At 48.6% G+C, this 24,253-nt stretch overlaps 9 protein-coding genes across 9 annotated transcripts; 6 read left to right on the top strand and 3 right to left on the bottom strand.

Annotated features, from left to right (window-relative positions):
- Window positions 1–155: 155 nt before the first annotated feature.
- Window positions 156–1,608, bottom strand: BP5553_09645 (uncharacterized protein; the record flags this gene model as incomplete). The annotated part of the gene is made up of 2 exons (XM_032018268.1): window positions 156–1,303; window positions 1,359–1,608. The coding sequence occupies 2 exons, from the start codon at window positions 1,606–1,608 to the stop codon at window positions 156–158; spliced, it is 1,398 nt and encodes a 465-aa protein (XP_031865567.1).
- A 397-nt stretch (window positions 1,609–2,005) lies between these two features.
- Window positions 2,006–6,833, bottom strand: BP5553_09644 (Lysophospholipase NTE1; the record flags this gene model as incomplete). The annotated part of the gene is made up of 3 exons (XM_032018267.1): window positions 2,006–3,369; window positions 3,542–6,498; window positions 6,553–6,833. The coding sequence occupies 3 exons, from the start codon at window positions 6,831–6,833 to the stop codon at window positions 2,006–2,008; spliced, it is 4,602 nt and encodes a 1,533-aa protein (XP_031865566.1).
- A 496-nt stretch (window positions 6,834–7,329) lies between these two features.
- On the top strand, window positions 7,330–8,435 carry BP5553_09643 (Eukaryotic translation initiation factor 2 subunit alpha; the record flags this gene model as incomplete). The annotated part of the gene is made up of 4 exons (XM_032018266.1): window positions 7,330–7,407; window positions 7,466–7,628; window positions 7,693–7,900; window positions 7,952–8,435. The coding sequence occupies 4 exons, from the start codon at window positions 7,330–7,332 to the stop codon at window positions 8,433–8,435; spliced, it is 933 nt and encodes a 310-aa protein (XP_031865565.1).
- A 362-nt stretch (window positions 8,436–8,797) lies between these two features.
- BP5553_09642 (LexA peptidase) lies at window positions 8,798–9,438 on the top strand (the record flags this gene model as incomplete). The annotated part of the gene is made up of 2 exons (XM_032018265.1): window positions 8,798–9,060; window positions 9,120–9,438. 2 exons carry the CDS (start codon window positions 8,798–8,800, stop codon window positions 9,436–9,438), a joined length of 582 nt encoding a protein of 193 aa, XP_031865564.1.
- A 532-nt stretch (window positions 9,439–9,970) lies between these two features.
- On the top strand, window positions 9,971–11,299 carry BP5553_09641 (uncharacterized protein; the record flags this gene model as incomplete). The annotated part of the gene is made up of 3 exons (XM_032018264.1): window positions 9,971–10,177; window positions 10,228–10,525; window positions 10,575–11,299. 3 exons carry the CDS (start codon window positions 9,971–9,973, stop codon window positions 11,297–11,299), a joined length of 1,230 nt encoding a protein of 409 aa, XP_031865563.1.
- A 554-nt stretch (window positions 11,300–11,853) lies between these two features.
- On the top strand, window positions 11,854–14,856 carry BP5553_09640 (uncharacterized protein; the record flags this gene model as incomplete). The annotated part of the gene is made up of 1 exon (XM_032018263.1): window positions 11,854–14,856. The coding sequence occupies one exon, from the start codon at window positions 11,854–11,856 to the stop codon at window positions 14,854–14,856; it is 3,003 nt and encodes a 1,000-aa protein (XP_031865562.1).
- Window positions 14,857–15,236: 380 nt separating this feature from the next.
- Window positions 15,237–18,654, top strand: BP5553_09639 (uncharacterized protein; the record flags this gene model as incomplete). The annotated part of the gene is made up of 5 exons (XM_032018262.1): window positions 15,237–15,253; window positions 15,309–17,242; window positions 17,523–17,815; window positions 18,010–18,277; window positions 18,335–18,654. 5 exons carry the CDS (start codon window positions 15,237–15,239, stop codon window positions 18,652–18,654), a joined length of 2,832 nt encoding a protein of 943 aa, XP_031865561.1.
- A 216-nt stretch (window positions 18,655–18,870) lies between these two features.
- On the bottom strand, window positions 18,871–20,115 carry BP5553_09638 (uncharacterized protein; the record flags this gene model as incomplete). The annotated part of the gene is made up of 2 exons (XM_032018261.1): window positions 18,871–19,568; window positions 19,617–20,115. 2 exons carry the CDS (start codon window positions 20,113–20,115, stop codon window positions 18,871–18,873), a joined length of 1,197 nt encoding a protein of 398 aa, XP_031865560.1.
- Window positions 20,116–20,334: 219 nt separating this feature from the next.
- On the top strand, window positions 20,335–22,781 carry BP5553_09637 (AAA family ATPase-like protein; the record flags this gene model as incomplete). The annotated part of the gene is made up of 3 exons (XM_032018260.1): window positions 20,335–20,776; window positions 20,952–21,991; window positions 22,044–22,781. The coding sequence occupies 3 exons, from the start codon at window positions 20,335–20,337 to the stop codon at window positions 22,779–22,781; spliced, it is 2,220 nt and encodes a 739-aa protein (XP_031865559.1).
- Window positions 22,782–24,253: the final 1,472 nt, after the last annotated feature.

Below are 24,253 nucleotides of genomic sequence, written 5' to 3'. Positions count from 1 at the left end.
ATACTTTATAATGGTACCAGCCAGGCTCAAGTACAAAGCCACAAGTACCTATCTATAACAATCATGCAAATCTCACTCATTCTCACCGACTCTTGCTCTCTAAGATTCTGTTCCAAAAAGACATCCACTCTCCAAGGAGCTGCTAAACCCGCAATCTATTTGCATCCATTCCGTTCGTGGACTAACCTCCCCTTAACCCACACGGCCCGCGTATTTCTATCATCTCCGTTAAATACCCACTTCTCAATACAATTATCCCAACTTTCCCACCCAAAAATATCCACTGGGCCTTCCTCCTCCTTCATCCCTCCCACCTCGTCTACAGAGCCCATACCAATAAGCTGCGCATCCCACTCCATGCCCGTCTCAAACCCCCCAATCCGGTCCCCCAGCCCAACAACCTTCGCCCCCCCTTTAGTAGCAAGATAGAGAATTTCTTCGATGCTTAGCTTGGCAGCATCATCCCCAGTCATAGCTACATGTCTACTAACAAGACTAGCCTGCCGTGCGGCTTCCAGGATGCTAGGACTATACCCACCACTCATATCAGTACCTAGGCCAACTTCAATTCCCTTGTTCAACATCCACCTCACCCTCGCCGCACCAGACGTGATGGCGGAGTTTGAGGCCGGACAATGGCTTATCTTCGCCTCTCGTTTCTTGATCAGATCGGCTTCTTCTTCAGATATATGCACGGCATGGGCTAGGATAGTCTTTGGTGTTAGCAAGCCATGGTCGTCGTATACAGCCGTGTAATGAGCATGTTCGGGGAATAACTCCTTCACCATGGCAATCTCGTTATGGTTCTCTGAGATGTGCGTTTGGATGGGGAGATTCGTCTCTTTATGTAGAGCGCCGAGTCCGCTCATCAACTCGCTACTGCAACTGGGTGCAAAGCGCGGGGTGATGATGGGCGTGATGAGTTGATTTCCCGGGTCAATTTCTGCAATGTGCGCAATTGTCTTGCGCGTGTCTTCAACTCCGGACTCGGGGGATTCATCGCGGTAGTCTTCTGGGGAGAGTGTGTCCATGCAGCAGCGGCCGATGAAGGCACGCTGGCCATGGGAGAGGCAGAGGTCCGCTAGCAAATTGGTAGCGGGCACCGAGACGGTAGCGTAGTAGGAGGCGGTTGTGGTGCCGTGGGAGAGAGTCCTTTGGATGCAACGAGTGTACACTCTCGTTGCCCTGGAGAGATCAGCGAGGCTGCGCTCCATGGGAAAGGTGTACGTGTTCAGCCACTCGAGGAGAGTGGTTTTGCCGAATATCCCGGCATTGGGGAATTGAGAGGCGTGGATGTGTGTATCTACGTGGAATTAGTGACTCGGTATCTAAATAAACAGAAATGATATCACACATACCTATGAATCCTGGGAAGAAGAACTGTCCCGGTTTCGTGCTCCGTATTGTGACATCTCCGCTCTTCCAGCATAGCTTGGGGAAAAGACTCTCTGTAGCCTTCTTTTCGTCACACTGCGGCTCTATAGCGACAATAACCCCTTTCTCATCGACAAAGACAGCAGTATCATGGAAAGTCTCGATCTTATCTAAACTTTTGCAATGGACAAAGCTTCCCAAGAAAAGACTCTTCCCCACAGGATGGCTAGCCATGATGAAGACGTTGCTAAACGGTCTACAGAGCGGAATTTGAAAACTTTGAGAGCAAGCAAACAGAAGGGAAAATTATAACTAACTTAGACTTACATTTGGTTGCCCACTCCTAACTTGCTTTCTTATTAAAGACGTCAAGGCGAGTCTCCTTATCTACCAACTTAGAAGCCCGCGCTTGTCCGTATTAGGAAGGCCAAGCGGCGGAATCCGCCTCATGCCGATTTCACTTTTATTTGATGGGCAAAGCCGAGGTGATCGAAATAGAAAATTATGGTACTCGTACTCGTAGATCATTGCATTATGTTCTACATAAGATATACAATTATATCACAAGATCTAGCCTAATTCCACCATCTGGGTATCCTACCACCGTAACTCCGAGGTAAAAACGCATCCGCTATATACTTGTTCTACGAGGAGCCATAGTCCTCCGTAATGCCTTCTTCTCTTCCGTCTCATCAAGTAACGGAAGGACGCCCTCTTCTCTCATCCGCCCTAGAAATTCTTGTCCATATTTATATCCTACTTGATAGATCTCATCAAACTTGCCAAAATCTAACGTGCCATAAGGATCGATAGGCGGCCTCATATAAAGACATCCCGGGGTATTTTTCGCCTTTTCCAGTGCGTCAACACTTGACACATACGCAAGCCTAGCTTGAATTTCGGCAAGAGTAGGCGGATTTGGATATGAGGACAGTGGATTCCAGCGATTGACGAAGGCCCAGAAGCCGGATAACGAATCACCGAAATTCTGTGGAGTGTCATCGTCCAGGCTGCCCACATCAACCGCGAAGATGACATTGGCACCCAAGGATTTCATATGAGACACGGTGAGGTTGTCTACATATCCCCCGTCAAGAAGCATGCTACCTTCATCACAAAGAGGAGGGAGCAGACCTGCTAGGGACATAGAGGCTCGGACATATCTCCAGGCGTATCCGCTGGTGTGGATCTCCGAACGACTTTTGCTGATGTTGGTCGTATTGCAATAGAATTCGAGCCAGAAGTCTTCAATCTGGGTGTTGCCGAAGGTCTTGAATATACCTCGATTGAACTCGTGTCCAGTCGTATATGATGCAGAAGGATACGTCAAGTCCAGGGCGAAACGCCACATGCTAGCCATTCGTCCAGCAAACTTCTTCGCTCGGCCATACATGGGCACTACATCCGCGTCACGGGCATATAAGGCGCCGATAAAGGACCCTATGGATGTACCACCAATGATATCGATTGGGATTCCAGCTTCCTCCAAGGCTCGGATGATGCCGACTTGTGAAATGCCTCTGGCTCCGCCACCGCCTAAAACTAAACCAATTGATTTACCGCAAAGGCGTCTAGCAATCCTGTGAAAGTCTCCTTTAAAGGGGGTATCGGCAGAATAAATCGGTGTTTGCCGAACCCTACGTGAGGTGTATTTCTCGATCTCTGCCTGCAACACTTGAACTCGCTGCTTCAACGCAGTACCAAATCTCCTCGTTTGAGGATGAACTGGCAAGGAAGTAGTTCTAAATGACATCTGTACATGGTGGTGGCCGCCATTGATCCATACTCGATTGCGTAGCCATGCCCGAGTTAGACCTGGTGGAGAGAACCTATCGGCATGTAGGAGCACTAACTCCTTTCTTGCGGTTGTTTTCATCCCGAGGAGAAAACGTTCGTACTCTCCAATGGCAGGAGACCCTTCGGCGAGCCCGACCAGTAATATGCAATCCGCTTGGCTAATGCAAGTTTGCGTCCAGGGAGAATTGACGTTGGTATCTGATTCCACAACATTAGCATTAATTCCGATAATGGTTATGAAGGATGTGGATTTAGGGATGGCGGTCAGGAAAAAATTAGAGTTGCGTGTTTTGGTCTTCATTGAAGGACCTCGGGGTTAAAAAGTGATCATCATTCGCCAGAAACGGTAAAAGGAAATGCAAAATCTTACCAGCAATGTACAAGACGAGACCATATTTCTCCTCGAGATCTGCAAGATACTGAGATAGCTTCAATTTCCCCATACGACTAAATGCATGCCTTCCTAGATGGTTCAGGATGGCAGTCTGGTTGAGTGATGTGACCCCATTCGGCGCCCCTATTTGAGTCAGGGCGTTCATAAGCCGGCTACCAAACTCAATCACCGGCACTCCCGCAGTGACCGGGAGAATTGCAACCGTCCGGAGATTGAGGGTGGATGAGACTTTATTGCTCTTAGCGCCTGTCACTTTCGCCTTTCTTTGGTCAAAAATTGGGTCCTCTACCAAAGCTCTCATGCGAGACGCAATAATTTTCGAAATTTTAATGGTGATGCCCGGGTGCTCTTGTGCGAGACTGTTGAATAATGTCTTCGGGAACTTCGCAAGCTCTGTATCACGGATCGCGTGAAGCGTAGCAGGTCGTGTAGATTCAGTCATAACCTCCAGTTCGCCAACACTTTCACCTTGTCCATATTCGCCAACAACCTTCATTTCAGCTTGATCGTTATCGAGGACTAGCCGCAGGCGGCCATTCAGAACAATATATATGGCATCGCTGTCGTCTCCTTGGTGATAGATGACTTGGCCAGCACTTACTTGGACCCATTCCAGGGCAAAGTCGATATGTAGGATCAACCGAGGCAAGAGACTGGTCAAGCGTTTCGCCATAGTGAGCAAGACTACAGGGTACTTTTCGACGATCCTCTCTAATGAAGATCGCGGGAGGAAGCCAACATAGACGTCTGTCTTTGCTATAACATCAATGAATGACCGGTAAGACGATATAGTACCAATGTAACCGGCAATTCCACCAGGTTTAATCAAGGCTAAGCTTTTGCGACCCATCGATTTCCGTTTCCTGCCATCATGCAGAGCACCGCGTCCGGATGGCCCTGATGACCCGGCTTTGGTGCGAGAAAGGGTTGGGAAAGGCTCCTTCCCAAGTCTGCTTGATGCAGGGGGAGGGTGCGGCGAGCCAAGAACGGTCGATTCCGGCTTATCATCCACGGGTACACTAACATCCAGAAATCCATCGACCACATAGTAAAGGCCAGGGTTCCGCTCCCCTTGCTCAACGAGAACTGAGCCTTTGGGGAAGTAGACAATTTCGAGCTCGTCTCTCAGTTCCTGGGCTAAACTTTGTGTACTTGGAAATCCTCCCGCACTAATGCCTCCAGATGTCATGGACTCGGTATCGCCGTCGGTAGATGCTTCATAAGGGTCGATAAAGCCGAAAGCATTAGTGGTAAATACTGCTTTCTGCCGCTTTTGGTCGTAAGTGACGAGTCTTGGTGAGGCTTCAACAGAGTCTGACATCTTCAGCGCATTTTTTGTGTTGGTAAGACCAATTGCCTTGAAAATGCATTCCAGTATCGAAGCGCGGAATATGCTATCTTCATCGATTGATTCCTGACGGTGTAATGGTGCCCGCAAAGGCGAAGTATTGGTAAATGTATTGAAACCTCTTTGCGAAAGGGGACTCTGAGTATCATGATGCCACACATGAGGAGGTTGACCACTGGAAAGACCAATACCTTCAGCGAGGTTTGAGTTACTTCTTCGACCCCCTGAACGGGACATTTGAATGTTGGTAAGTAGATCCCCCGGACTGGGGCTCGCGCCGGTATCGCGAGGTATTGGCACATCAAAGGTTGTAGCAGATATGGCTGGAGACAGCTCCGCGGACAAGGCATGAATGGTAGCTTCCTTTCGGAGACCGGAAGAGGGTCGCCGTCTTCGACCTGCGCCAGGGTTGTGTAACGCGATCCCTTTGCTCCCCTCCTCGGCACCAATCCTTTCTTTCTCACGAGTGAATTTTTCTTTCAGTCTCTCTAACGCGTTCCCACGCAGGAAATTCGGTAGCTCATATGTTGTGTATTTGTTCATATGCTTTTCTGTGCGGAGGACCTCAGGTGTCAATCCTAGATAGGAATGGCTAGTTGCGAGTGTCACTCTTTGCAACCTAGTCAATATCACTTGCACAATATGCGCAGTAGCTTTTGGATAGACTCTGGTCAAGCGGCGAAACGCACTCGCAGGAATGATAGCGATTGTGGTATCCACGGTAGCTCTGGCAACAATATCGGGATGTGCTGAGTACGTCTGCGCTCTTCGCGGCCTAGGGCGCGACTGCTGGCGATCCCCATTGAGAGACAAGGGAGGCACCCTTGGAAGAGTCCCACCGGCCGTAGGGCTTGTGAGTGTTGATGTTCGTCGGTCGCGACCTCTAGCGGAGTCAATCGGGTTGGGAGAAGCATATATTGGACTTGTTGGTAGGGATGGAGGCGTATCATGGTGGCTATGGTTTAAGTCAAACCCAGCACTCGACGGATATTGTTGACGAGGGTATCCGCTACTTGAGGCACTGGACGCCAAATCATCATCCTCCGTGTGCCTTAATTTGACGTCTTCTGTAAACAGAGACAAAATCGAAAATAAGGAAGACATAGGGGCCCCATTCTTAACTTCAGTTAGCAACTCATATCCCTGATGTCCGCTTCCCAAACGTGGGCCATCGCTGCTATCCGAAGAATCATCATGATTGAACATCGCGGTCTCGGAATCAGATTCGCGGCCTTCGCGAGAGGACTTGACGAATATTTCCACCAGGCCATCTACAACCAAGCAAAATCCCTTTTCTTCTTCAAGATTCAATGTTTCTCCTGCTATGAGTTTCCTGGTTTGCATGCTTCGGGTAAGCTCGTGGAAGACCGGCCTCTCCAGATATCCAAACACCTTGATAGCACTAAGAAATTCGTCCAGGTAATTGGAAAATCCGGACTTGGACCCTTCTTCTTGCGTATCTGGGTATAGGTCTATTTGTGGCTCCTTTCGTTGCGGCTCCGGCGGCAGCCGGGCGTACATATTCAGGAACCTGTACCGGACGAACCAGCTTACAGTGGACACCAACGCAACCATGATGAGCATCCTGCAAGACATATTAGCAGTGATAATAAAGGCACATAATACCCGCTAAACATACAGAGTAGTTGCATTCATGGTAACCGTTAAGCTCGTAGAAAATAGAGTAAAGAGGAATGTGGGCAGGGTGATGGTGGTGAAGGTAATAACCCAGTACAGAATCCCGGGTACAACCCGAATCATAGCGAGAGCCACTCGACCAAATATCCCAAACCAGGAGGACTGCACAGGTGGCTGCGGGACAGTTTTCGCCGTGGCCAAAGCCAACGACGCGGTCGAGGTTGCGTTCATGCTGCCGGACAAGCTTGGGAAGCTCGAGGATATAGATGCGGAGAGCGACATGATGGACAGAATGACGGTATCAGCAGAGCTGACCGCTGCGAGAGTACTTCAACCCAGGATATATACAGCTCCCATTTTGCAAACCGTGGCTATTCCAGAGCTCGAAGTTGAGATCGTATCGCCAGTTGTGTTGTTTACATCCCTTATTCCAAGGGTCAAATGACGAGAGAGCCGAGTTCTCGAGTAAGTCAAAAGTCGCAGAGCTTCCGAGTCGCCGTCGCAGCTTTCCAAGTCTCCCACCCGCGCTAACCGAATGTGATACCGCCCCCCACCACCGCACCAAAATTCAGCAGACTCATTGTATTGCGAGCCACCACGAACAACAACAAACATCCTCGCCATTCCACGACCTCTGCACATTCCACCGTCCGCGGACGAATAATTTAGAATTCGGATTCGATACGGCTCCCGATTTACCCTCCAAGCACAAGTCAACGACGAGAAATAAGGCCACCGCGATAATCTACCCGCGCCCCGCCGCGCAACTATCGCAAAGATGTCGTTAACAAATTGCCGATTCTATGAGGAGAAGTATCCGGAGATTGACAGCTTTGTCATGGTGAACGTCAAGCAGGTAGGGCTCCTGTGGATTTGGAAAACGAGAATCCGATATGCTCACACATCGTACTCAGATCGCGGAAATGGGAGCCTACGTCAAGCTCCTTGAATACGATAACATCGATGGCATGATTCTACTATCCGAACTCTCGAGACGTCGTATCCGAAGTATCCAAAAGCTCATCCGAGTGGGACGTAACGAGGTTGTCGTGGTTCTCAGAGTGGACAAAGAGAAGGGTAGACTTTGAATCCCGCGCCACATTTTAGATATGCATCTCGAGACTAACGGGATGGATTGCAGGTTATATCGATCTTTCCAAACGAAGAGTGTCACCCGAAGATATCGTCAAGTGCGAAGAGAGGTACAACAAGGGCAAGATGGTGCACTCGATCATGCGCCATGTGGCAGAGAAGACAAAACATCCTATCGAAGATCTATATGAGCGCATTGGATGGCCACTAAACAAGAAGTATGGGCATGCGGTAGATGCTTTCAAGCTTTCAATAACGTATGTTGCGCTGTGCGTGGTTTGGGTGTCCGTTTACTGATCTCCGAGAAGAAACCCTGACGTCTGGCAAGACATCGAGTTCCCCAACGACGTTGTCGCCGAAGAGCTCAAATCCTACATCGGAAAGCGCCTGACTCCACAGCCTACAAAGGTCCGCGCCGACGTTGAAGTTACATGCTTTGGTTATGAAGGAATCGACGCTGTCAAGATTGCGCTCCGAACTGCTGAGGCCCGGAACACTCCCGACAACCAAGTGAAAGTCAAACTCGTATCCCCACCCTTATACGTCCTCACTAGCACCTGCTTGGAGAAGAACGTCGGCATCCAGACGTTAGAAGCAGCGATTGTTGATATTCGGAGCAATATCGAAAAGGCAGGCGGCAACTGCGTCGTGAAGATGGAACCCAAGGCGGTTACAGAGAACGACGATGCAGAGTTACAAGCGCTGATGGAGAAGAGGGAGAGGGAGAACGCTGAGGTCAGCGGTGATGAGAGCATGTCGGAATCTGATGAAAATGCTGTGGAGGTGATGTAAACGGCTTTTGAGCTTGCGGATAATTAAAAGCATCCTGGAATGATTTGCATTGGGGGCGTATAGAGGAGCCATAGAAGCTCCCTGATGTAGGAAGTCATTGTCTTGACTCGAGTTACAGTAAAAAGGCCCAATAGAACTTATGTTCCAATACGCACTACTAATTCGTTACAACTCTCGACACTGGATAAAATCCTCTCTACAAGGCAAGGCTACGGCCTGTTTGTGGGTGCGCAAGGCTGCGGCCCCAGTAAATACTCCAAATAGTTTGCAATCTCGCCAAACTCCACATCTACACTATAATCCCTCGACCTCCAATCTTCAGAATCAACAAGTAGTCGAATGATTTTCGGCCGGCGGCCATCATGGCCACCAACAGAATATTTTCGGTTTTCAGCGGCCGCACTCAACCTGGCCAAGTACTGCGCAAGATTCTGATCTTTACGTCTTGGCTCCCTGCTGTTATCTTCTTCAACGGAAATGTTGGACAGATAGCGACGATCAATGGAGAGTCGATGTATCCCTATCTTAACACGAGTTACAACGAAAGCCTCTCAAGGGATAAATGCTGGGTCAATAAACTAAACCCGGCGGGCAACTTAAACAGGGGAATGCTTGTGACCTTCCGGTAAGTCCAATTGAACGATGGCCCGACGACATGCTTTTCTAGACTGACAGCCGACATAGGAGTCCGAGTAACCCTGAGTTTATGGCCGTCAAAAGAGTCATAGCTATAGAGGGCGATAGAGTATTTCCTCGAGCGCCATATCCCGCCCCGGTTGTCGATATTCCTGCTGGTCATGTCTGGGTAGAAGGCGATAATAGGGATGGCAAAAAGACTCTCGACAGCAATCACTATGGTCCTATATCCGCCAGCCTCATCCAGGGAAAGGTTACACATGTTATATGGCCTTGGAAGAGTTTTGGTGCCGTAAGGTGGTGGGAATTTAAGGCGAGGACGAGAGTAATTCAAGGTCGCCGAGAGAATGCGTTTCACTTTGGCTAGAAATATAACACATTTCAGGAGAAGGAGTATTTGATAGGACTATCTGGTTATGTTTTGCAAGAGCGACGATCAAATACCAATAATTAATGTCTTGAGTCCATAGCTGTGTGAACTACCTCCAGGCCTATATGACAGTACTGAGGTACCTAGGTACTCGAGGTACTACAGCGGATAGCCGGAACTGCAGAGTATCGTGTCCCTCAACGTCTGGAATTGTTATTCTGGGCTTTCAGATGCAACCCAGCTCGAAACTGAAGAAAACAAATTGGAACCGCTTTAAATTTCAGAAATTGGATCAGTAAATGATTGAAACACTTCTTGAAATACACGTCTCGCAATTCAAGTTATCTTATCTCAGCCTTGCGCCTTGCCTAACCGAGCGTTATTAGCTTTTCCCTGAGTGTCAAAAAGTCCGAATTTCACAACATTCCTATCGCCTTGCTCGAATCTCCCGCCACGACGCTCAAATTCATATTTGAAGTTTGGATTAGCAAAATTAGACGGCGAATCTATAGGGAACTGAGGCAGGGCCATGTCCCTGGCCTCTCGCGTCGTCAATCTGTTCTCTTCGGGAACAAACAGCACACAACAGGATCGTAACGAGATCAGTTTCGTTGACGATGGAGCGGCAGCAGGGAGTCAGGCTTTTGCTAATATCAAGTCGAGAACAAGGAGCGACATGTCAGAACCTATGGCATCCAAAGCGCTCGAGGACGAGGGGCGTCCGCCCTACCTACATGTGAGATGGAATGACCGTGTTAACTCCTGTGCCAATGCTGACCCTTATAGTCGATGATTGCTGGAGGACTTGGTGGCACAACTGGGGATCTATTGATGCATTCTCTAGATACGGTTAAGACACGCCAACAGGGCGATCCGCATAATCCGCCGAAGTATTCCACGATGGGTACTTCGTACACTACGATTTTGCGCCAGGAAGGTATAAGGCGGGGATTATATGGCGGATGGGTACCGGCGATGCTTGGATCTTTTCCTGGTACCATTATTTTCTTTGGCACATACGAGTACAGCAAGAGACATATGATTGACTACGGCATCACTCCTCAAATTGCGTACCTCTCAAGTGGTATGTCGACCAGCACATGATACGCACGCTATTGCTAAAACGAGAACAGGATTTGTTGCAGATTTCGCTGCCTCATTTATTTATGTCCCGTCCGAGGTTCTCAAAACGAGATTGCAGCTACAAGGTCGCCACGATAATCCATTTTTCAAGTCTGGGTACAATTACAAAGGAACAGCCCATGCAGCTCGGACGATTGTCCGCCAAGAAGGCCTCTCTGCTCTTTTCTACGGATACAAGGCTACCATCTTCCGAGATCTCCCGTTTTCCGCCTTACAATTTACGTTCTACGAACAGGGCCAGACTTGGGCGCGGCAATGGAAGCAGAGCAGAGATATCGGTTTACCCCTGGAGCTTTTGACGGGAGCTGCAGCTGGCGGACTTGCTGGAGTCATTACATGTCCTCTTGACGTCGTCAAGACTAGGATCCAAACTCAAATAAATCCCTCCGGCGAACCCGCGATAAAACCGTCACCTATACAACAGGCAGCAGCTAGCCAAGGAAACACACTAAAACAGCAAATACGTTCCATATCAACCTCATCCCCTTCGACACATACACCTCGTCCTGGATCAATGATCCTAGATACTTCATCGGTGCTGACCGGACTGAAGTTAATCTACAAGACAGAAGGTCTAGCTGGCGAGTTCCGAGGTGTAGGTCCCAGATTCGTGTGGACTAGTGTCCAGAGTGGGTGTATGCTGTTTTTGTACCAAACAATTCTACGGAAACTGGAGATTTATTCGAGTACTAGCGATGGGGAGGACTGTGTATGATAGGTGATAGGTGGGCTGTATAAAGGCGTGTGGCGGGTTCGGATGGTCTTGTAGGGTTAATGTACATGAAGAAGAGCATTTGGGCGGCGTTAAAGTGCATGTATATCATGCCGGCATAGAATATATAGATCTTCACTTTTTAACTTATCTATCCGATAACAGAGCTGAGACGCTGTTAAGGCTCCCAGTAGAAGAACGAAAGGGGCACTAAGTCACGTCTATAAATAGCTTTACTTTACGACACGATCGAATCAGAATACTTTATTACTACAGCGTAGGGTATCTAGATTGGATATAATGGGATATAGGAGAGCGATACTAGAGTCCTACTTGATAATGGCCGTTGGTGCATGAAAAAAACGTTCAGCAACAATGCGCTATATCAGCATCCCTGGAATGTGGAATAATGTCGTCCGATTATCGACGATGTCCTCGGTTGTCAAATTGGCAGCGAGCTTTTAATCTATCGACCCCCCAACGTGCGCTCGCAATTGCAGTTCAATCGACATTTATTTCAGTCACGGCATCCATGAGATGGCCACAGCAGCTTCGAAATGCCCACCACTCTCCCTGTGCCCTCGAAGGGTGCGCTTCGAACTCTCCGGAACCTCGCTTTGGGAACGTCATGCACATTGGCCTTCGGTACTGGTCTACTAACGGAAGACCGGCGACGTCGTCTACATACCATGCGAGAGGTACATGGAAATGTACAAAAGATCAAATCCTCGAGAAGCTACTACGGTGCTGGTAGGGCGTTGATAGATACGCTCGATGACCTGGGCGCTGGGTATGCACCTGAGAGCATTTTTCTGGCGGGCGATCCGGCGATGAGGAGTCTGACCAAGGATACCAATCGAGCGTTAAAATCCGAAGAATCTATATCAACAAGATCTCCTGAACCTACAGCACTACCACCACCCTTTTTTCCGGTGCCAGGACACATAGAGCGGCCCCCCAAAGACCTCTGGAGACGACCGCCAGCAATCCGTTCTCACCTGCCCATCACAGCTCCTCCGCCCCCGCCACCGGGACTTAGCAGAGCCAAAATACACAATCATCAGCACAGGCTTGCCAGCGATGTTGCTAGTATCCTTGAAGGCGGTGGTGTTGAGACAAACGTCGATGCGGCAGCGTTGCGATTCCTAGATACTTTCGAAGAAGGCCTACCGATAGACGGATCTGGGCTTCTACGGCCCTTGGTCGACGTTGCGGCTGAGTTATCGAAGGCTTGTGTGAAGCAATCAAAGTTGGATTATTCAGAGAGGATATTAGACGTGGTTCTAAAGTACCCCCCTATCGACGAAGCACAGTTCCAGAGTCTACAGCCCTATTCAGTTGTTCAGCACCTAGTCGACGGGCTAAAAAATGAGGCTCTGAGCGACTCTCGAGCTGTAGATGCCAAACTCAGGAAAGCATGTTCAATATACATGATGGAATTCGATGGCAAACCGCACACCGCTCAAGAATCGGATCTAGAAATAGTCCAATCCCTTGGAGAAAGGCTCTGTGCCGAAAGCTACCGGGTTGGGATGTATGACCTCACGATCGATATCTACTCTCACCTTCCGCGGAAGCGCTCCTGTGGCGTGCAAACTCTTAGCCACGTTATCGCAGCATGCCATGAGTTAGGGATGCACGGAAAGGTCTTTGGCTATTTTTCTAGGTATGCCCAGAAGTTGCCAGATCAGGTTGACTTTTACCATACTGTTGGTCGGGTAATCGATTCTGCCTTGAAGCACGGCAGGGGCAACATGAATCGTGCTGAGGAGACTTTGGTTATTGCTACCCGCATGGCGAAGTCTAGAGGTTTCTCGACCTCCACCACTCCAATACTCAAGGTTATTGGACACCAATGGAGATCTACTAAGAATATTCACAAGACAAGGGAATTATTCGATCGTTTGGAGCCTCTGGCCCATGTTGCTGGGCATCCTCAAGCAGCCTACGGGGCCATCATCCAATTTTGCATTGAGGCAGGTGAAGAGGCTGCCGCCACGTCGTACTATGAAAAGCTGCGAGAATCGTACGAGCCTCTTCCTGGTGATGTCCGAATTTATGGACACTTCGCGCTTGCGAAAGCTATGCGAAATGACTGGAGCGGGGTCAAAGAAGACCTTCGCAACATGGCTGTGTTGAGCCCTGATCATAAACACGACTTTAACAGCTGCTTTACCCCTATACTGAAGGTGTTTGCAAAGTCGCATCCTGTCAATGAGACTGAAGATTTTGTTCGGGGCTTCGTCGAGGAGGGCCACCTAGAGATGACGGCTTTCATCTCAAATATTATGATCGATACATATGCTAAGGCTCGAGAGATGGCCTCCTTGGTTCGATGGATAGAATATGCAACATCTGTTGGCTGTAAAATGGACGCGGTATCAGTCAATATCATTCTCAACAATTGCTACAGAACGTGGAAGTTTCCATTCGAAGAGACGTACCATCTTTATCGCCACATCCTCGGTCTCGGGAAGGGCTCTCGGAATTTGACCGACAATGATACAATGGAAATACTCGGCCGAATTGCTGTCAACGATTCTCCCACCGCACCAGAACGTGATAGGAGATTGCGTCTTTTGAAGGAGCTAGGCAGACCGAAACATTCCTGGAGCTCCAGCGGCGTGCATCGGGCAATGAAGACGACGCTTGCAAATGAAAATCCGGCGGCAACTTTGAAAATCTATGATCGTGCTTGTACTGAGGATTTGCTTTTGGGGCGTGGCCACCTGGTGGCAGCCGTGAAAGCTTCCTTACAAGTAAACGGCGACAACGTCGACGAAAGTATTCGTCTTATCAAGGATGCCCAGCGTGGGGGTCAGAATGTGGAATTACCCATTGCCATTTTGATTGTCCACCAAATGACCAAGGTCTGTGGACAAGACCAACCAGCTATCCATCTCCAGGGGATGGTTCAAAACACCATGTCTACCTTGGACAAGTACGGGTTCAACGTATCTCCTCCTGTATTAACACATACAATCAGCCTACTTGAAAGACATGGTAGGTTCCGTCAAGCGTTTAACTTTTGGACCACTATATCCCAACATCAAGGTCTACCGCCATCCTCTATTGATCTTGTAACGCTGTCCGCACTTCTAAGGGTATTTATTGGGCTTCGCGACGCTAGGGGTATCTGCTGGGTAGGCAAAATACTTGTGGGAAATGGTCTAGTTCCTGACACTCGGCTCTACACGGACGTCAAGAAAGCCCGCAAGTCAGCAATGGATATAGAGATGCAAGAACCTTCTCTACACATATCCAAGTTCGTTGCTGCTCTTTCTGAACTTCGTACAACCGTGGCCTGCTTAAGGAAGCGCGCAGCGTCAGAGAAAAGGGATGTTAGAGATATGACTGTCAAAATCATGGAACGTGCCATCAAGAACCAGGAAAACGAGAAAAGCCAGGGCCAAAAGGCAGCAACAATTGTTCATGTGGCAATGGAAGCCTCTCCCAAGCCGAGGGGATTGTCGGAGCCCGTGAAAGAGTCGCTGGATTTAGATAAAGAGCCATGTTATGGCTTTTTTGTTGGGCCGCGGAAGGTAGTCGAAGTGGCATAAGGATGAGTTTGCATATGAATAAGAATATTTGAACTTATACCAGCTATTTATTTTGTTAGATTGTGTATGATTGTTTAGTACTATAGATATCTTTGTCCACAATCTCAGTTCTCACAGGAACAAGTGAAAAATCTGACACATTCTCTATTGCAGAGTTACATATATGCACTTTTAGTAATGTGCGTACCTATACGTAAAGTAGCTAGGTATAGAATTGAAATGTTTACCCCTGCCACTTTATCTGCCTTAAGACGTCATTGTTTATACTTCCGCTTCGCTTTGACAACCCTAAAAAGTAAGGCCCATGCAAACAAATATTAAGTTCATTCCAACAGCCCGGACGCGAAAAAACCCCCAATGTGTTTGCCATTAGCAGCGTGATGTCGATTGTTGCAGAGTAATCTATAATTCCCTCTCATTTCCTTAAGTATTCTCCTACTAACAATTCTCAGCCAAGTACGTCGCGTAGACACCCAACTCGACCGTGTGCAGTTGGTCCCACGCGCAACGGATAATGACGACTTCACAGCAGCAAGCCACAAGGTCTCGTCCTCCCCACAGATTGCCGAGCTCCAGCATATAGTAAAAGGCTTATCCGCGACCTCATCTTCGAGTCCTCTCCTGTCGTCCTGGCGGATATGCACGTTCCTCCAACAGGCCGCGCTCTCCGAAGCTGTAGCCGAGACTGAGGAGGACGAACTCGCAAGCATATATAGAGCGGAGCTGGAATGGCTTCTGGTGGGCAAGGCTACGGTGCAGACTTATGGATTGCTGTTGAGCACACTATTGGAGCAGACCATACCGCTAAATGATCAAATATGGTATTGGGATGAGGTGCTGGGTTCATATCCGTATTCAAGTCTTTACGCTATCCAAACGTCTCCCTTGAGATTCTGGACATGGTCGAAGGATATATATCATGATACAAGAGAAAGACTTATTAGAATTGGCGAGTCACCAGGGGAGGCCCTGTCTGCGAGGGAAATTGGGACGAGTTTGACAGGCCGATGGAAGCAGTTCTACGGTCTTGTCCAGCAGAGCATACAAGAAAGATCCGTTGCAGATATTCAGCGGCGGGTGCTCTCTCCTATTGCACTTTGCCGTGCGCAGGCTAGACATAACCAATTACGACTCAAGCGGTTACGAGAAATGTGCGCGAGTGGATTAGGGGTCCTTATGGATGAAGGGTTAAACTTCGGGATCAATGAAGAGTACAACGACCTGGCAAAGACTGAGGAAAGCAGCCATGAATGGAAGGTCGTTGTAGAGAGAAGTATTGCTCTCATGGACACTGTGCTCCGGAATATCACCACCCTGGAAACTGGAGTCTCGGACTTTGAAGACACGGTCTTTGCCAGTGTGGAGGATGACCCTGAGGTATCTGTTTTAGCTGATGGGCCTGGGGTCGCCAGACCGGCAAAGCTTGCTCACAGACTCCAGCACATCCTTGAAGCACGTATGCCGAATCATGCGGCAACTTCACAGAAGCTTGTTTCTCAGTATGGCCGGCCATCGAGGCTAATCCGATACTGGCTACCTACAGGAATCCTTCTTCTATCCTCAACCACCATATTGCGGGTCCTTGTAAACCGGAAGGCGGAGATAGTCCAATGGATTCAAGATTTCGGAGTCACAGTACGGGATTTCTGGTTGAACTGGATCGTGGAGCCTACCAAGAAGGTCATCGGCACTATACGGCATGATGAGGACAGCATGATTGCTATCATGAGCAAGGAAAGCCTAAAAGGCGATCGAGAGAGTCTTGAGCGCATGGTTGTTGACTTTGCTATCGATAACCCCCAGTCTGCAAATGCAGGAGGTGGCCCACTGAGCGAGGCTCAGATCTCGGAGATCACAGCAAAGGTCAAAGAGGGCGATCTTACACCTGTCCTACGTGTATACGAGAAAGACCTTCGGAAACCCTTCATCGGCACTGTTCGCGGCGATCTTATTCGAACCCTCCTAATTCAGATCCAGAAGACGAAGGTCGATGTCCAGGTTGCTATGAGTGGCATAGACTCTTTGCTGAAGAGCCAGGAATTGGTCTTTGGATTCGTTGGCCTTACACCTGGGGTCTTGGTCTGCTTTGCGATTGCGCGCTATCTCAGCGGTGTCTTTGGGAGCCGGAAGGGCTTGCGACAAGGCCAAAAAGCTGGACAAAGTATTCGTGTGCTGCGGAATATTGATCGGATTCTGAACCTTGCTCCTGCACAGAACAACCTGTTGCCATACAAAGACCATGGATTGCTGCTGTGCGAGGTTCACGTCCTTCGGGAGATTGCACATAGGTTGTTACCTGGGAATGTTGAGAGGGAGTTCCTCGAGGATGTCGCGGATCTGTGCAATATCAACACAGGCATTCAGCAACAGCTCAAGACTCTTGACCGTATCAGGTGGGGCTATGCGAGGTGGTTTAGATAATAAAAAATATACGAATATATGTAACTATATTAAATAAGCATCCAGGCATCAACCTTATGAGCATACTATACCTCAGTCTAATTGTCTCTCATGGGTAAATTGTTGACCCTGTAAAGTCAAAAAATCCCCTTTTGCGCTTTCTCGAAATCGACATTAGAATCGACTAGTATTGCATAACAGTCTCCAAGCTTAAAGGCAATTAAATGTGGGAGGTGTCCGCATATATTTCCTGACCGCCGTCATAGGGATAAATGTTGATTTGCCTTGGTCGTCCTGCTTTGGCGAGCCTCAACGCCGCAACAACGTCCAGACCATCACCACCTCTGTGAATCCTCAGGCGCTGCCGAATAACTCTGCGGTGCTTCCCCCTTCCTCGCCAAATACAATACAAAATCACCAAGGAGTATCCTTCAAAGATTGCCCCAGATACACCCGCTGGCCAAGTCCAACTTCAACCTCGACCTCAACTTCGCCGCAACCGACCAAGCTCACGACCCTGACCCGCTTCTGCACCCCACGACCGGTCACCACCGCTAAGGTTACAAGACGTCCCGCAGCCTAGGAAATCCAATTTCCATAGACTGTCCTCCTCGCTCACCTCGCGCGAACACCTTTTAGCTGATATTTAAACATGGCCGGCACACGTAATTACGATTTTCTGGTATACATCGCCTCTCCCATCTTGCCCGCGCGATCCTAGAGTGCAGTGCGCTAACAGACATACCTCCACAGATCAAGCTGCTGCTAATCGGCGACTCTGGCGTGGGCAAGTCATGCTGTCTTCTCCGATTCAGCGAGGACTCCTTCACCCCCTCGTTCATCACTACAATCGGCATTGACTTCAAGATCCGGACCATCGAGCTGGATGGGAAGAGGGTGAAGCTGCAGATATGGGATACCGCGGGCCAGGAACGGTTCAGGACCATCACGACGGCTTATTACCGAGGTGCCATGGGAATATTACTAGTTTACGATGTTACGGATGAGCGTTCGTTCAATAGTGCGTTATAGGATACCCTTCCTCTCCGTCATCGTGGCCAGAGCTAACAGCTGCTAGATATTCGGACCTGGTTTTCAAACGTCGAGCAGCACGCTACGGAAGGCGTAAACAAGATCCTCATCGGGAATAAGTGCGACTGGGAAGATAAGCGCGTGGTCTCTACAGAAAGGGGTCAGCAATTGGCAGACGAACTTGGCATACCATTCCTCGAAGTCTCCGCAAAGAGCAATATCAATGTGGAGAAGGCATTTTACAGCTTGGCCGCGGATATCAAGAAGCGAATTATCGACACGGCAAAGACAGATCAGTCGGCTTCCCAAGGTGTAGATGTGGGAGCGCAAGGAAGTGGGAATGGATTGGGGGGCAAGTGCTGCTAGTTAATTAAGTTACGATGTGCTTCGCCGTACTGTGTTCGTTGTTATTGTTTGTTTAAGAGCAGATTATGGGCGGAGTTTGGTCGTCATATTATACGGTATTACAAATTCAACACATGCTTTTCAAATCATAGATCAATTCCGCCTTACCTATTTAGAGGATTGGGAAATACTGCAAGCTTGACTGGGTTTGAACCAATAGCACTTATCCGGTTTGCACTACCATAATATCTCTACATTGACTATAGGGGGCGGCTCATCGCCTGGTCTATGTGGCCGATGGGAGGGGAAAGCACGACGATGCCATTCCCGTACAAATCTGCGAGCCTCATGACGGTCCCTGAACGATATCACGTATCTACCAGCTCGCCGAAAAGGCTTGGTATCAATGCCTGCGTCCGGGTCACCGAACGCCCCCTCGGCCTCGATGTCAGATTTCAACGTCAAAATATCGTTCTCATTCCCAGCAAGTTTCCAATGCAGATTCCTTCGCCGCCCGTCATCCATAATCGCCTTTTTCAAATCGAACTGAGATATATAGTTCACGTCCGTGTGAAACAGCACCATATTCTCCGCCTTGCTCTTACTGCTAGCGATTGCAGCAGGTCCTCCATCACTGAGCAGCCGGACCATGGCCGGTTTATAGGATTTGTCAATCAAACGTAACGCGAGCCTGGTATATGCCGGTACGAGTGAGAAACCCTTGATTATCTTCTCCAGATCTTCGCCTTCCTTCAAAAATCCGGGCGGGAGAGGGAGACCCACCACTCCTGATGATCCCCAGCGACTGTTTGCTTTGGCTAAACGGTGCAATCGGAAGGTGTTGTCGAGATATGCGCGGGCGCTCGCGTCGCTCGAAAATAGGATGAAGTAGTGGTCAAGTGGTCGGAGCGTATGGTTATCTCGACCGGGGATAACTATACCTGTGAGTTAATATAATATACATGAAGCCTAGAGATCATTACCTTTGATAATTCCACTTGTCCAGCCTTCAATGTGCTCCCCTCTCGGGTTCACTCGGAAGAAATCACTCTCTTCGAGCGAATTCATAGCACAATTCAGCACCAGCACGCTAGCCTTCGTCCTCTGCATTCCACCGCTTCCTTCCACCCGCTGGGACTCTGGTGACTGTTGGGGTACAAATTCATCGTCTTGCCGCAGCAGTATTGATCGGCTCGCCCTGTTCCTATCATTTCTTGCGACGTCTGGAACTGCCGCTTTGAGTCCTTTCCAGCCAAAAGAAGGCAACTTGTCCGCCTTCTTATCTGAGCTCTTCGGCCTTGCCTTGTCCTCCTCTGGAAACAGTTCCTCAAATAGTGAGAATGCGTTTGGCGCTGCTCTACTTTGAGGTTTCTCCGTTGCGCTATCCGATTTGTGAGCCCGCTGCTGGAACGCCAGAGCCAATTGCTGCACATTCCATGCTGGCAACAAGAACTGCGGAGGCAGCGCCCGCGACAACAGCATCAATTCTTGTGCAAAAGCTTGGGCGTTATTAAGTGGATGTTGAAGTGTCAGGATAGCTTCCCAGAGCTGTCAATCGTATTATGAGGAGGGCTTGCCGGGATTTTGCCGAGAATTGGCGAGTTTTTGGACGGAACTCGACGGATTGAGAAGATATTTTATATCTCGATTGAAGAATTCGACACTAGCCATGCAAAATCATTTACACTTCACTACTTCATCATGTCGAATACCCCGGATACACAGAAGACCTTGGAGGTCAAGATACGACCCTATTCCGGCCCAAACAACCAGGAACGGCCGGATCAGAAAGGCGTGTCACGTGTTCATATGTGCAAAGAATCCCTCATGGACTTAAGAATTGATGCGGGACAACCTATTTATATATGGAAGAATGGCCAAACTCAGAATGAGCGAAGAGAAGCTATTGCCTGGCCTACTGCGGAAAAATCTCTGAGTAAGAAGGTTGTTCAGATGTCCAAGACTTTTCAAGAGATTTGTGACTGCAAGCTGGGGGACGACTTGAATATATGTGCGGCGGGGCCTTTACGAGAGGCGGAGTCTATTGTTCTGAGGGATCTTACGGCAGAAGAGCTCGATACTGTACTGGAATTGGGAGATGAAGATAAGTCTCATTGGGTGTGGTTTCTTAGAGAGAGCCTTGGTATGTGAAATTTCCCATCTGCAAGCGTCATAATCTGTGAAATACGGGATGCATGTTATCCTTTTGAGAAATCCTTTTATTTTCATAATTCTTGTTGGGACAGTAAACCTAGGTTTTGATGGTTCCCATCATATCGTCATATCCTTTGATAGGTTCAATGCTGACCAACTTCTAGCCCGCGCTGAAATAATATTCACCGGCATGACTTTCAAGAATCTTTCTCTCAGGGGCCCCAAACGAAGCTTCACTGTGGATTCTGTCAACGGAAACCCTAATAGCCAAGCTCGGTACGAGGAGAGCTCATCTGTGACGATATCAAGTCCAGTTGACATTAACACCCCAGCCCAAACCAACGGCCATCGGGCAGCCCTTCAGGTCGTCGATGTTGCTGGCATTGATCAGGCAATGAAAAAGCTGAATCGGTTCCTTAGCAACTTTGATCGCCAATTCAAATTTACCTCTGCCCAAAGATCTTGCGCCGTGCTTCTACATGGCGGGCATGGTACTGGGAAGACTTTCCTGCTGAATAAGGTTGCCCGCACCGGCTGGGGGAGGGTATTCCGAATCGAGCGGCACTTCAAGGCTTCGGTCATACGATCAACCTTTAAGGATGCCAGAACTAGCCAGCCATCCATCATAGTCATTGATGAGCTTGAGAGAATGGTCTCAAAAGATGATTCTATTTCGGAGGAAGTGGCGATGGTCCTAGGGGACGAGTTACATAACTTAGCCGATGGCAGCTCAGAATCGTTGCCTCGGATATTAGTTATTGCAGCTACCCTCGATGCTGGAAGCATACCGATCTCCCTGCGAAAGAGGGGAAGGTTCTTCACAGATATCCCATTACCAATTCCGGATGCTAGAGCTCGCAAGGCGATTTTGAAATCTTTATCTTTCCCCCTTCATCCAGATACGAGGAATGAAGCACTCGAGAAACTTGGTGACCGAACACACGCCTATACAGCTGAGGATTTATTGTCACTGCTAGATACCGCATGTGAAATCGCTGAGGAAAAGGCTGACAGCAGCGGCGAAGGCAAAGACCAGGGAGATTACTATATAGCAGAAGAGGATGTTGAGCAGGCATTGCTACTTATCCGACCAACGGCGATGCATGATATCACCCTCAGACCACCAAGCGTCAGATGGGATGAAATAGGGGGCCAAGAAAGCGTCAAGAAAGCTCTCAGACGAGCCGTGGAAACTCCTTTGCTAGTAAGTTAAAAATTATTCCCCCGTCCAGCCGCACATACTTATTTCAACTCAGCACCCCGAACGAATGCAAAGATTAGGGGCATCACCCAAAAAGGGTTTACTCCTCTATGGCCCACCAGGATGTTCCAAAACTCTCAGCGCCCAAGCGATGGCCACAGAATCTGGCTTTAACTTCTTCGCTGTCAAAGGCGCAGAGTTACTTAATATGTACGTCGGCGAATCCGAACGAGCAGTACGAGACATCTTCGCACGGGCTCGCGCCGCAAGTCCCAGTGTAATCTTCTTCGACGAGATCGAATCCATCGGCAGTAAGCGCGAGGGCAGCAGTCGAAACAGCAGCGTTAATGTATTAACGACATTGCTGAATGAGATGGACGGCATTGAGACGTTGAAAGGTGTCACTGTCCTAGCTGCCACGAATCGACCCCAGGTTCTAGATCTTGCTCTTATTCGCCCAGGACGTTTCGACCAGTTGATCTATGTCCCTCCTCCTGATCTCGCGGGTCGTGAAGCCATCCTCCGTGTGAAGCAGCGGAAGATGGATATGGGCGATGATGTTGATATCCCGGAGTTGGCAAAACTGACGGAAGGATATTCAGGCGCCGAGCTAGTTGGTATTTGCCAGGCTGCGTGTGATGAGGTTTTGGAGAAGTGCGAAACGGCAGGCCAAGAATTGCAGCTGCATATGGACGACTTTTTGAGCGCTATCAAGGTAGCTAGGAAGGGAATTGCTCCCGAAATGATTTACGGCTATGAGAGGTGGGCAGCTGTTGCAAGGGGGTATGTGTAGGGAATCTGCTAGTTACCCTGGGTTTGATTATTCAACTATACTTTCGATGAAAGGGGAGGCACCGTCCACTAAGAAACCACGGTTCTGCGAAGGAGCGTCCGTTCTCTTGTAGGAGCGAAATCCGACGTTGTCGAAGCGACGAACGCCGGATAGGGAAATATGTTGGCGAAATCATTGGCAAGGAACTCGGAACGGCCAGAGGTCAGCGAATAATGGAATTGTAGCGAGATGTACTTTTGGTCGGACTAGAAGGATGACTCTCGCTCTAGAAGCCAAGTGACAGAGCCGGATATATATGACTGTCAAGATTTGTATGCCGCCGGTGGTAGGTGCTGGATCCTCATCTACTTGGGAAATGGTGACTTGATTCGCTCCATTTCTCGCTCTGGGTTACTGAGGCCGGCAAGCAGTTTATATATAGAAGTTAGCTCTTCTAGTGTGGTTGCAGGCCCAATTGGCAAATAACACTCCTCAAACCTAACGGATACTGACCAAGCACCTGTACAAACATATTAGCATAAGATACCCTTGATCTTATAGTTTATTGCAATTCTCATCATTACTGCCACAGAGCCATCCGCAGATTCTCATTATCTCTTGAAGTCTTCATTAAGAACAGTTTCCAAGATGAATGATACTCTAGGTTTTCCGGTTATGTCTGGTATCGCACTGATTACTCCAAATACTTGAGACGGGATTTGAGAAGCCCAATTACTTCGACGGCAAAAGCCTTACAGTCGTCTCATACTCCACCTGTCCAAGTCTATTGAACCGAATTAAAAACAGGATCAGGGTAGAAAATGGGATATAGCCCGGTTCACCATTGAGTTTGCACTACCACGGATGCAAAAGAAAGAATGAGGCTACAACAGCTCTTCATAGCTTGATCCCCCTCAAGGAATATGATACTAGTGTACTCTAGGGTACATCGCCTTGGCTTTGGGCCTGTTATACTAACCACTCATCTTAATTAACACAATAATGTACGGACTAGCCACAGTCATCCGAACATACTCTATTGCATTGCTTTTCTATTCAAAACAATCTACCCCTGTCCCCCTTTCGCATCAGGCACTTTGGATACTGGGAGAGCATAGTAGTGGCAGTATTAGTACAAGTGGTAGCACAGACTTCGAAAGCCTCTGTTTTTGTTTTATTCAACTGTCGTCCTGCTACAAATAATTTTAGTGATAGGAGGATACGGCTACTAAAACAAACCATATAATGTTACACACAACGTTTAAGGAATATTTATGTTCAATAAAATACGTGAAACTATTCAGAGCCCATATGACAGTTAGGAAATATATTAGCATTAGTAGGGCTGTCGATCTCATTGTAGTTAATGTTGAACCAGGAACTGGGGCGAAGACAGCTTCAATATATTCTAGTATCTAGCTATGGGGATGATTTGTTGAGCTCTTTGAAAGGATTAATGAGATCTCTTGATTCAACCTGATTTGACTTTCAGA

The sequence above is a fragment of the Venustampulla echinocandica genome (assembly GCF_003357145.1).
Source record: "Venustampulla echinocandica strain BP 5553 chromosome Unknown scaffold_11, whole genome shotgun sequence".
Classification (NCBI taxonomy): Eukaryota; Fungi; Ascomycota; class Leotiomycetes; order Helotiales; family Pleuroascaceae; genus Venustampulla; species Venustampulla echinocandica.
This window is presented reverse-complemented; position numbering and strand designations above follow the sequence as displayed.